This window comes from Theropithecus gelada, chromosome 2 (genome assembly GCF_003255815.1).
Source record: "Theropithecus gelada isolate Dixy chromosome 2, Tgel_1.0, whole genome shotgun sequence".
NCBI classification, from domain to species: domain Eukaryota; kingdom Metazoa; phylum Chordata; class Mammalia; order Primates; family Cercopithecidae; genus Theropithecus; species Theropithecus gelada.
Genome location: NC_037669.1, coordinates 104,632,613 through 104,644,656, shown reverse-complemented (window position 1 = coordinate 104,644,656; position 12,044 = coordinate 104,632,613). Strand labels below are relative to the sequence as shown.

The 12,044-nt window shown below is 40.5% G+C and overlaps 1 protein-coding gene across 11 annotated transcripts in view; it reads right to left on the bottom strand.

Annotated features, from left to right (window-relative positions):
• The window catches only part of IGF2BP2 (insulin like growth factor 2 mRNA binding protein 2), a 190,399-nt gene extending 178,673 nt beyond the window's left edge, over positions 1-11,726 (bottom strand). For 6 of the 11 annotated variants that reach the window (XR_003118045.1, XM_025375002.1, XM_025375003.1 and 3 more), the window contains exons 1-2: positions 11,459-11,726; positions 9,830-9,890 (exon numbers count right to left, since the gene is read on the bottom strand). Coding sequence is in view for 10 of the 11 variants with exons in the window: in XM_025375002.1 (XP_025230787.1) it covers positions 9,830-9,890; positions 11,459-11,636 (239 nt within the window). In the remaining variant the exon portion in view is untranslated. Of the gene's footprint in view, positions 1-7,642; positions 7,763-9,829; positions 9,891-11,458 lie in introns of those variants that run through there. The other 5 variants (XM_025375007.1, XM_025375008.1, XM_025375010.1 and 2 more) reach the window with 2 other exon arrangements.
• Positions 11,727-12,044: the final 318 nt, after the last annotated feature.

Sequence of the window (12,044 nt, the reverse complement as noted above, 5' to 3'; positions counted from 1 at the left end):
TTCCACATTTTTCAATATCTGAGCTTAAAATTTGGTTTCTCAGATCCTTGATTTCATCATCTTCAGTGGTGGCACAACTCAGGGAGTTTTACAAGGCTTAGTTTACAAATTCAGTGTCCATGACTTGAAGACATCACTATCAGTTCGAAAAGAAAGGGGTAAACAGTAGTACAGCTGGATCCAGGAGAGAGGCTAGATTATTTATGCATCCACAACATTATTTTCTATCCATCAATGGTTTAAAAACAAAAAATAAAGAAGATGTTTTCCCTTTCCAAAGAATAAATACAACTGCACTTCAGGGGAAAAAAGTAACCCACATTTTCAACCAATTATAAAAGCCTACAATGTTAGACCCCCACGACCATCGAAGCTCATGTGTCTGCTGCACATTCCAAGTAAGCGTATGCCACAGAACCCATACATTCCAACACATTGAGCAAGCACACACATGCCTCCCCGGCTGCCCCAACCCTCGGCCAACCAGGGGGCAATGGAGCTGCAGGCAGGCCTACACACCAGGCACCGCACTGCCAGCCCTTTCCAGCCATCCCCAAGGAAATGCAAAGGAGAAGGAGAATGAGAGAGGAAGTGGCTGGTGTGAGGCCTTAGAGAAAGAAATGCAAAACCTTTTTTGGGGCAGGCCAACCACATACTCAGAGTTTTTAAGTGTCAAAGAAAAGAATACGTTGTGTGAGACTACCAGTCCTGCTGTCACCGTTGGAATCACTATCTTCCACACACTATCAGTGAGGACCAGTCTTTGCCACGTGCTCTGGAAGTATAGAAAGAAAATGCAGAAGCTGTACACATGGTTTAGTCACCTACGCTTCTATGGTCTCCTCCTTTCTCCTCTCCTCCCTCCCTTTCCCTCCTCCCTTCCTTCTTTCTTAATAATTGAAGAGGCGCAACTGCACTTTTTCAGGGTTAAACTGCTTTTATCATCTACATCTGACTCTCTCAAATAAAGAAGCACAAAACATTTTACTTCAAAATCTTATTCATACAATGATAAAGAAAAACATCCACTGAAATTTCAAAGTATGCATTGTTAAAATCACAAAGATCAGGAGGGACCAAAGTAAAAGGTCTCCATGTAATCCAAAAATACTATATAGCCTATCCTCACATGAGCTTTTTCAAAAACACCCTCTATTTCATGAATTGGTATGAGGTTAACCTGTCCAAAGAATCACCACTCGATTTTTTGTTTCATTTTTCAAAGAGAAAGAGAAGATATAGTATACAAATGTCTTTCCTGGTAATCTTTTAAGCTTTATTAGAGGTTCTTGACTGAGGAAAGTAATTATTTTATCTCATAAATTACATAAAATTACGTTCTTGTCAAAAAGCATGGCGTCTATCTAGAAGAAAACCTCTTATGTATCTCATTTCATTGGTAGTATTACTATCTGAAGTCCTGTGTTACTAAACAAAATAATAACAAAATGCATGAGATAAAGTAACAGATGCATAAGATACTTAAGTATTGTATCAAAAAGTGCTTTCACTGGCTTTTTCATGTGTCAAAGATGTTTAAAATGTTCTAAAGTTAATAAGGTGAACCATTTTCTAAAAAGTAATTTACAAAAATTCCATATTTTCCTTCTCTAAGACACAGACATTTTAAAAAATACATATAAAAATGACAGCATGCCAACCTTTGTGCAACATCTGTATCCTAAACAAAAAACCTCAAGTTTTTCTCAGGATTTGAAAAAATATGCATATCTGGGTTAAAAGCATGGAACAGACCCTCCTCCCACACTGCATACATGTATGTTTTTTGCACTTAACTGTCAACCGCAATGATTTTTTTTACAAAAACCTCTTTCTCTTTATATAATTATAAATGTTTCTACTACAGGATGACTTCAAATTAAGACTAACACTTTTAATTCTTTTCAATTACATTAAATTAAAAATATACAGAATGTCAACTCCTAATCTTTCTCAGCATAGGTTTTATATATGGAAATGTTGTCTCTTATTCCAAGGTAGGAATAATATAAAAAGTTACTCTATAGCCTGTGTACATATTATCACAACTTTCCACTTCATTGCTAAGGTTCTGTTGCAGTATTCAAATGAGATGGACAGCAAGGGTAAGGTAGTCACTGCCTTCTGAAGTTTTGGTCAGGAGAAAGGAGTTATTTTAGAGTTTGAAGCTTTGGAGCCCTTTGTGTAAGAAGGATAAAGATGGATCTCTTCAGGCTGTGGGGAGGATAAAACAGGAAGCCTAGTCCAGTGCCTAGCACATAGCAGCCACCCAGTATTAGTTACCTCTCTTCCTCTCCCCCATCTCCTGAGTTAGAATTCCATAGAAAATGCCATACCCCACTCTGGACTGCATTAACTTGAAGAAATGCATGGGGAGTTGGAAATAACCTTCTTTCACCTATTTTTTTTCCTTGATAATTCCTCCCTCCCTCCCACTACCACCATAAACAGTCCACAAAAGTTAAAGGAAACGAAGATAAATGCAGGAAAAGTTTACAGTTGAGGGGAAATGAACTGTACTTCACATGCTTTGTTATTTAGCATACGTTTTTGAGCGATTGTAAAATTAATAAAGAACTCTGAGAACTTTATGGATACTATCCCTATTAACACTCACCCCATACTCAAAGGAGAGGCCTAAGGCCTTATTCAGTACAGAAAGTGACACCGAGAGAGATACCACCTCTGGGAAAGACCTGGCAGTTCCTACCAGGGAAACACATAAACCACAACACAGGCCTGACCTCTGCAACAGGCTGTCTGAACCCCGTGAAGAATCTACCCAGGAGATTCCTTGAGCTAGACTTTCATTTACCACATGGCACATAGTCTTGACCCGGGTGACGGTTCGCTGTCTAATCTGTGTGGCTCAGATGTTGAAAGAAATGTTTGTCTTATGTCAGGAATGCAACTGCTGAAAAAAGCAAAGTAACAACAACAACAACCCTACAACCTGCTTAGGTATACTCCCCACTTCTGTCCTTGGGCAACACAGAGATGGGAAGAGGTGCAATGCTACTTTTAAAATTACCTCTGTTTCTAATTATTTTTTTCTAAAAATTATAGCAAAGTACAGATCACTGAGACTGATGTAGGATTATTGCAAAGGTTCAATTCACAAATGTATTTTCATATATTTCTACCACTCTTGAATAGCACTCTTTGAACTTTGTAACACATTCAGCTGACTTTTTTAATTTAAAACGTTAAACGGAGAGGAAGTACAGTGGAGTGAGACTCAGGGACCTCAGAAGACCTGGGTTCTAGCCCTACTACTTAATTAACAGTCATGTGGCCTTAAGCAAATTATTAAGCTTCTCTGAGACTGAGTTTCCTCATCCAAAAAAAAAAAAGAGATAATAACAATTGTGCTGTTTTTCAGAAAATTATTATTTGGAATAAATGAAATTATGTGTCAAAGAGGCTGGAACAGCATCAGTACTGTATGAATATAAGATGCAGGCACAAAAAATACTCCTCCCTGAGATAATACTACTAGCATTGTTTAAATATCAATACATGAAATCATCAACCTTTCTGATCACATTTAAAACAAAAATTTAAAAATTCAAGCTTCCCACTAAGGCAAATCCTTACTTTGAGACACATTAATTGTATGACAATAAGAAAAACTGAAAATACAATTCTTTTTGCAATGTTCCCATACAAATTTTTCTGGTCATTAGATGCAACATTTATTATGATATGGGTAAATAAGAGAAAGCGCAAAACATGCATCAACTCTTAATTTTCATTTATCAGACTTATTAAAATATCTGCTTTATTTATGAAATGTCCTTGACACTAAACAGAATAGGAAAATCCTTACTGAGTGTTCACATTTTAAGAAATAAAGTGCAGAACACATAAATAATGAGGAATAAACAAAATGTATCTCAAAAATACAGACGTTATTTAGTGAAAAGCAGAGGCTTAGGGAGGAGACATAACTATCAAATGATGGAATAGGGCTAGCTTTTGGGCTTGAATGCCTCCTATTAATGCAAAAGCATCCATTTTCACTGTTGTACTTATTCTATCTCAATCATCAAACTCTAAACCAAATTAAAGAAATAATTATTGTATTCCTTCTTCTCTTTGGCAGCCAAGCAATGGAATCTGAAGTTTTCTACAGAAGAAAGTAATTTTTCTTCACTATTTTATGGAGAGACCAGACTAAAATCCATGATCAAAACAGGAAAAGTAAAACCTTAAAAATAATGCTCTGAGCACTCTGCAATTTTGCTGCCTAAAATAGAACCCATAGAGTCCATGCCACCAAATGAAAATTATAAGTTTGTAAGCATGAAGTCAAATTATAAAGTAAAAGATTTAAAATGTTTTAATGGTGATGATAAATGGGAGGAAAGACTTATCTTCGTTGGTAGGTGTTTGCTGTTTATTTGCTATTATTTGTTCAATGATACTGCTTTTGAATGAATACCCAAAATAATTTGAACTTGAATTTGAATATAAGAAGGATAAAACTTTACTAATAAATTCTGGGGGCATGTTTTGTTAAACAGAACACTCCCATCTTTCAATTTAAAAAGTTAATCATAGCTTTTGAGAGATAATGCTTTGACTGAAAGTTTTAGAGCATAAACTCTAAAAATTAGCTTAGCCAAGCCCACTACTTTATAACACTGAAAAGAATACTGAAGACACTTTTGTGATGCTTAAATATGATTTTTAAAAATATATTTTGAAATGTATTATTCAGTATCTTTAGGTCTCCAAAGAAACTATTTCAACATAACGCTTCTTCTAATGAAGTTTACTCACTGAGAGCACTTGTGTTATGCAAAATACCATATTGCTTTTCAAAGTATAGAATTTCTAAACGAAAGTGCATATTCAAATCTTGAATTTTCTGGCACTTAAAAAATGGCTTACAAAATCATCAAAGCCTTCACAAAATCATTTGTGACAGGGGACAGCCAAGTAAAAAGGAAGCAGGGCAGATGCTGCACTGATAGTCCTTTCAATAGCATGCTCACTGTAAAAGCTATTCCAGGTACCTATGACTTGGCTTTCACAACAAGGTTAACCACCTACAAGAGTTATCCATCACTCAAGGCAAATATCACTGCACTTGATTCCCTTTGCCACAGGTTTCAATCACCAAGCAACTTTCTTGAGCGTTCTCAGGACTGCATTCCAGAGCAACTGTTGTTCAATTAAAGATCTCCTGCTCCCTCTTGATACTATCTACCTGAAACTGTCCCCCACAAAAAACATATACACACACTTGCACATACACCACTGAAACAGAGAGAGGAAACATTTAGTTCAAATAATGTCCTCTAACAATTCTGACCAATTGCTCATCTACTTTTGAGGGTTTCATAAAGGACTTGGAAGAGTGATTCAGCTACAGACAGCAAATATTTAGAAAAGCTTGACAGTATCAAATGTATAAACAGTTCCTGTTGAAATCTGGTTTTCATAGCTTTTTTGACTTTTAATAAATGTGCCTAAGTCACTATCCTTTTATGCATAATTCAAAATCATTTACATTTCCCCAGCACAGTACTTGAAAATCTGGAGCAACCTCTACACATTAAAAAAACACAAAAACCATGTGTTTACTCAAAATAATAGTGAAATGACAATTTTGATATGCAATTTGTTCTAAATCTTCTTTTAAAAATATTTTTAAAGTTAAATGCTTTTCTCTTAAAGAAAACATATTGTATTTTAGATCATTAAGTATAAAAGGCTTTGTACAAATATTACTAATATCCTCTCATCTTCTCTCTACCAAAGGATAATCTCAGGTTAACACAATAAAAAACAAAATGCTTAGACCATCTCTTACTGGTCATCTTACACCTGGCCATAAGTATAAGGAAACACACAAAAAGCACTATTTGGCAGCTGTACTACATATCACAAATCACCCTTTGGAATTAATGTTTAGGTGTTCAGCCATTAAATAGTTTTATAAATTGTTATACTATGATTTAAAAATTTTTATGTATTTGGTGAATTGAAAAAAATCAAGCAAACCATAAAATCTATTTGATGTATAAATCTCATTGGTTTCTAACATTTAATTAAATGATGTAAAAGCATCAAATAACCAGTCTTTTAAAAATGTAAACTAGAATTTTTAACGAATGTCATCAAATTCATTTTTTCCTGTATTGCTTCTATTTTAACTCTAATACTTATCTCTTCGAGGTCACACCGATGTGCAACTCTCTATGGTATTACCTAGCACCATGTGAAAAAATTACTAACAATATTTTTTTTTCCTAGGAAACTAAAAGTTTAACTCCAAAGCCAAATCAAAAGTAATCTTACAGTTTAATATCATATATTCTGTGTTAATATATGTTATATCTACACATGGAATCTATGTAAGCAAATGCAGGTATTAATTTCTAAGTCAACAGATTCTTAAAATAGGAAGATACCACACAATTTTAACCTAATAAAAGTCACTTCTGTTTTTAGAAAACTAAAAATTGATGCAGCAAAAGAATTTGCTGCAGGGAGGGCCTGAGATTGGGTGGTTTTTTCTTCTTTTCGGTATTTAATTCAACGATACACAATGTAGTACATACAAGCAAAATACAATTGAGATACTGTTTTCTTTAACATTCCTATAGGAGACCAAATTCATTTGCATTGGAGTGAACACAATTACTGATTTTTAACTCATGAAAGACAAATTCATAGCTTTTTCCTACACTATCTCATAGTATTCACACCATCTCAGTGAAAGAATGTCTAGAACCACTTAGTTACTTCCTAGAGGTGGGCAGCAGTTGCATTTTTCAAAGTTTTGTTTCTCACAGAATCATTCAACTTTAGATACAAAAGCACATTCAAGTTAGCATGTTCAAAACAAGGCATGCAATATGTGTGTATGTGTGTGTATATATATATATACACGCATATACACATAATTTTTAAGTTAACCTTCATCAACACCAAAAATGAAATTTCTGTCAAGGAAGTTTCCAAAACTTTTAACAGCATTTTAAAGCTTACCAGCATTTTCCTCTTTAATAAACATTTGACCATATGTACTACCAAGAAATACTGATAGAGAAAAAAGATTCAAACACTTTTATTCAACAGAGCCTGAAACCAACAAAGAGAAATAAATGCTTTATGTGTGGTTGACATTAGAATAATTTGCATTTAATAAGAATGAAACATATGTTGCAAAAAGAAAAGAGTTTTCTATTTCTAAGTGACCTGAGAAAATAATGGTATCTAGTCTATTATGCTATTATAAAATGATGCCAGAATATTTAACAAAAGATACAACTGGTAAGCAAATGGCATGCCAATAATTTCATAAGATAAAAACATCTCCTCCCAAACTATCATTAACTTTAAAAAATCTATGAGATATAGATATTAAAACTAATTCTTGAGAAATCAAATCACTACAATACAAAGAAAATGCACTCAATTGTTGAATGACTTTTAAGTAAGCAAGCAATGAGGATGAACTGTTTTCTTCCCATTTTCACTTCAACTAACACAAAAACCACATATAGAATTGACTTAACACTGCCAAATTTACTTCTAACTTGTTAATAATATTCATAGAAATGCAACACAAGAACACCAAAATAGTCTCCATATAACATAAAAGCTTTGGTTTCAAATGTCACAGTACCCTGGGTTTAGAAAGCCACCAACGTGGTAGTGTCCAGGACATGAGAACATACAGCTGCTTCATCCCTGAAGTCTGATCTCAGTACACAATACCGGTCATTAGCTATCTCTCCCTTAGCCTGCAGTACAAGTAGCTAATTTCTGCATTTAAACTAATAAAGGAAAGGAAAAAAGATTAAAACCATCCAATCAGAAATGATGCAACTCCTCTACAGCAGCAGCTTATGCATACATTTGGAATGTTAAACATTTTCAGTGTAGTGAATCATACACAGCGCATTTTAATCTACCTCCTGGGTATTTCACATCGCCCACATGTTCAAAGAAATCATCAACTAATAGGGCTGTATAAATCCTAGAATGCTCTTTACTTAATTTATACTAAAAACTGGGGACATGCCTTTAATTCTGAACTCTTAAACAGAATAAGATTACTTAAATGACACTGGCTAACAGCAAATAATCTTCATTTTGAAAGAAAAAAGATAAAAAGTAGTACATTTGTGAGAAATTTTAGGAGCTGTTAATAACTTTAGATAAACCAGTATTTCACGTATACTACAAAATCAAATGCACACTGCAACATGAAATGAGACACCAACAAAGATAAAATTCTAGTGATTTTTTTTTTTTTTTTTTTTTTTTTTTTTTTTTTTACTAATTATAACCCCCAAAAGTATTCACGACCACAAACAGCCAACAGATTTAGACATTTACAGAAACATAGTGTATCAAATATTTGGGGTAGTTATTTCACTGTTCAATATATTCATTCTGCAAATTTTCAAGTGTTATGAGATAGTAATTTATATTTGCAGTAAATAACATATCAGAAAGCTTCAACTTGGACTTCTCAAGCAAAAAATATTATTTTAAAGAAAAGTATACAAATTTAGAATACCTTATTGAAAACCAATTGGTTACATATTACATCTTTCCCAATAGAGGAAAGAACTAGCTTAATATTACACATGAAACCGCAAATCATAACTCACCTTTTTTAAATTAAAAAAAAAAAACAGGATTTAAGTAATTTTCTCATATTCCACAGAAGTCATTAGCAAATAGTTATTCTGTTGCTTACTTAAAATAAAACATATCTGGAAATGTGGCACACAATTTTTAAAAATCCCTTCAACAACACATCTAAGTATTTATAAAACGAGGGTAGTTTGTTTTAAAATCTACTCAACCCTGGCAAAAATCAGGTGGTTACGCTGTTGACTGATAAACTGTAAAGGTAGTAATCAAAAACTTCACTGAACAGCTCCAGTCCAGCTACCTAATGACTAATGGTGAAGAAATGTATGTGAATGGGATATAAACTAAGTTTCGACACACAGCAGAAGAAAAAAATTTAGAATGAGTAATAAAGGGCCCAAATTTAAAGTCCACAATAAACTTTAAACAAATATGTTTTCTCATTCTCTTCTCATGTTAGCAAATCACTGTGGAGAAATCCAACCTCCACAAAACTTGTTACTCCGTCATTAACAACAGTGCACTTAAATATAACTATAGATTTCACAAGGGTATTTATTTTAGCCGCAAACATTTCTTACAAGCAACAACAACAAAATGCTCAGAAGCTATACTCAGTAGTCTCAGTGACTGAAAAAGTCCGGCTTTTAACTGCCATCCAATCCAAACAACCCACTTCTTTAGAAAGTTATGCAAAATATTGACCCCTTACTGAATTATTTTACTATTCAACATTAAACTACCTAAAAGAGACAAGTAATTAATCGCTAAGTTTAGTTAAGCAATTTAGCTGACATAGTAAATATTTACTCTTCGCATCTCACAGGAAGTCTTGACAAGCATTTGCTGCTATTCTGCTGGGGGTAGGGGCGGGAGATGGGGGTGGGAGGCAATTTTTGATAAACAAGTTACAGGGTCCCAGAGAACTGAACATAGCTAGTGTTCGCCACCCCGACCCCCAATTAGGCACCAGATATTTTCCAAGAACAGTAAACACCTTATATAATAAAAAAGTAAAAAAAAAAAAAAAAAAAAAAAAAAAGTAGCTTTCTAAACTATGCATCTCCACTAACGAAACAAACAAAAGCCCCTTTAAAAACTACCAAAAGCACGTTTTCTAAAGCTGTGTGTACGTTTTTTACTTATACGTAAGGCCAATCGCAAAAAAAAAAAAAAAAAAAAAAAAAACTAAGCAAAGTATATTTACCTTAGCTTTTTAGAGACTGAGTAATCAACTTCCATGATTTTCCCATGCAATTCCACTTTACCTTTAAAACAGAAATTAAAGCACTCAGAACCTTGCTTAGATCAAGCCCGCGGGGGTCTAGGAGGGGCACGCACGGAACTCCACGCTCGGGCTCCGCCTTCGGGCGCCCCCAAGGGGTCTCCTACCCGGATCGAGCTGGGCGAACTTGGTGCCCAGTGGAAAGAAAGGTGGGCGCCCCGTGTCTCGGGACAAGGCGGGAAGGGTGCGAGCCCGGGTCGGACCCCAGGTATAGCCGTGGGTGGCATTACCGGAAAAACAAATTTAATAAAGAGCGGCGCCAATTTGAAAGGATGAGCTCATTTGAAACTCAAGCTGCAGGGCTGGCGCGGCCCCGCTGCTTTCCCGGCCCCCACCTCTCTATTCCGCTAACCCGGGGCCCGAAGGCTCCACCGGGCTCCCCTCCCTGCCCTCTCCTCCCGGTGGCCCCGAGAAAACGAGCCGAAGCCCCCCGGAGTCCACCGCAGCGAGAGCCCTGTCCCTGCCCGCTCCAGGGTGTCACCTTGGCCTCGCCGCCGCCCCGCCCCCACTCCACACGCCGGTGGGGAAGGGGCTCCCGCCCGGCCGGGGTTCGGGGGGCGCCGGCCGGGGTCCGGGGGCCCGCGCGGCTGGGAGCGGAGCGTGTGCTGGGGAGAGTTGGGGAGTGCGCGCGCGCGAGTATGTATGTGTGTCGCTCTCCGTCTCCCGTCTGGGCTCCAGCGCGCTCGCGGGCCCCCCGGTCGCCTCTTTCCCGGTTCTCAACCCGGGCCCCCACCGAGTTGAGACAGGGCACCTCGTAAAAAGGTGCTTCTGGCCGAGCGGGAGGCGGGGGGACGGGCGGCGGAAAGCCCCCAGCCCCGAGTTCTTCTCAATAAAATCGGACAAAAAATTCAGAGAAAAATAGGAGCGCTTGAGAGAGCAAGCGAGAGGGGACTGAGGCTCGGGAGAGGACCGAGGGGATGTGCCGTCGTGCGAGGGCTGGGGCTGGGGGAGCCCCGAGACCTCGAAGGGGGTCATCAGGGTGGCGCCGAGGGGGTGCCGAAAGTGGGGGGCCGTGGGGCGAGGTGGGGAGGGGGCTCGAAAGGAGAGTGCGGCTCAGGAGACGCCAGAGGGCGAGAGGTCCTGGGCACGAGGCACGGGAAGAGAGAAGGTCCGGCCGGGGGAGGAGGAGACGCTGGATTTGGGGAAGGGGGTACCCTGACAAAGGGGGTGACAGGAAGGTCAGGGGAGAAGTGAGACGGGGGACGCTCAAAGGGTGGGGGGCGGGGGAGCTCAGAGACCAGCCTGGGGCGCCAGGGGAACGAGGGGGTGCCCCTAAGGAGCCGGCGAGCCTCGGGAACCCTCGGAGCGGCACGGGGGGCGCCCCAAGGCTGCGGCCCCGAGGGCTAGGGCAGAGTCCGGAGCTGTGGGGGGAGGGTAGCGGGTCGTCCCAGGAGCGGGCCGGCGGCGAGAGTTGAGGGTCTGGTGCGTGGAAGTGAGCGTGCGGGCGCGGGAGCCGCCGCCGGGCGCCGCCCGCCGGACTCGGCCTCCCTCCCGGCGCCGTCCCGGCCTGAGCGGGGCGAGGCGGGGGAGGGGGCCGCGCTGAGTGCTCACCCGAGAGGGTCTCGATGGCGCGGATGGCCCAGTTCTGGTCTGGGTAGTCCACGAAGGCGTAGCCGGACTTGAGCAGGACCTGTCCCGCCAGGGGCAGCTTCCTGTCCCCAAAGAGCTGCCGGAGGTCGTCGGCGGTGACGGCGGGGCTCAGGTTCCCGATGTAAAGCTTGTTCATCATCCGTCTCTTCCCCGAGAGCCCGCGGCTCCCCCGGCCCGGTACCCGGCGCTCCTCGCCTCCTCCGCTGCCCTCGTCTCTCCTCCTCCTCCACCCCCCCTCCCCGCCCTCCGCCCGCCCGCCACCCACCCCCACCCTCAGCCTGGCTCCCCCCACCGCGGCCGGCCCGGCCCGCCCGGGGGCAGAGGCGGAGGCGGGGACTCGGCGCGGCTGCCTCCTCGGGGCAGAGTCCCGGGCCGGGCGGCGGCGCGCGGACAAAGCGCTCTCTCTGCCTCCCTCTCTCTCCCTCTCAAGGCGGTGGCGGGAGGAGGAGCAGCGGCGGGCGGCGGCAGCGCACCCCGCGTGTGTCTGTGTGAGAGTTTGTACGGGCGTGTGCGCAGCCGAGAGGGAGCGAGCGAGCGCCCCCTCCCC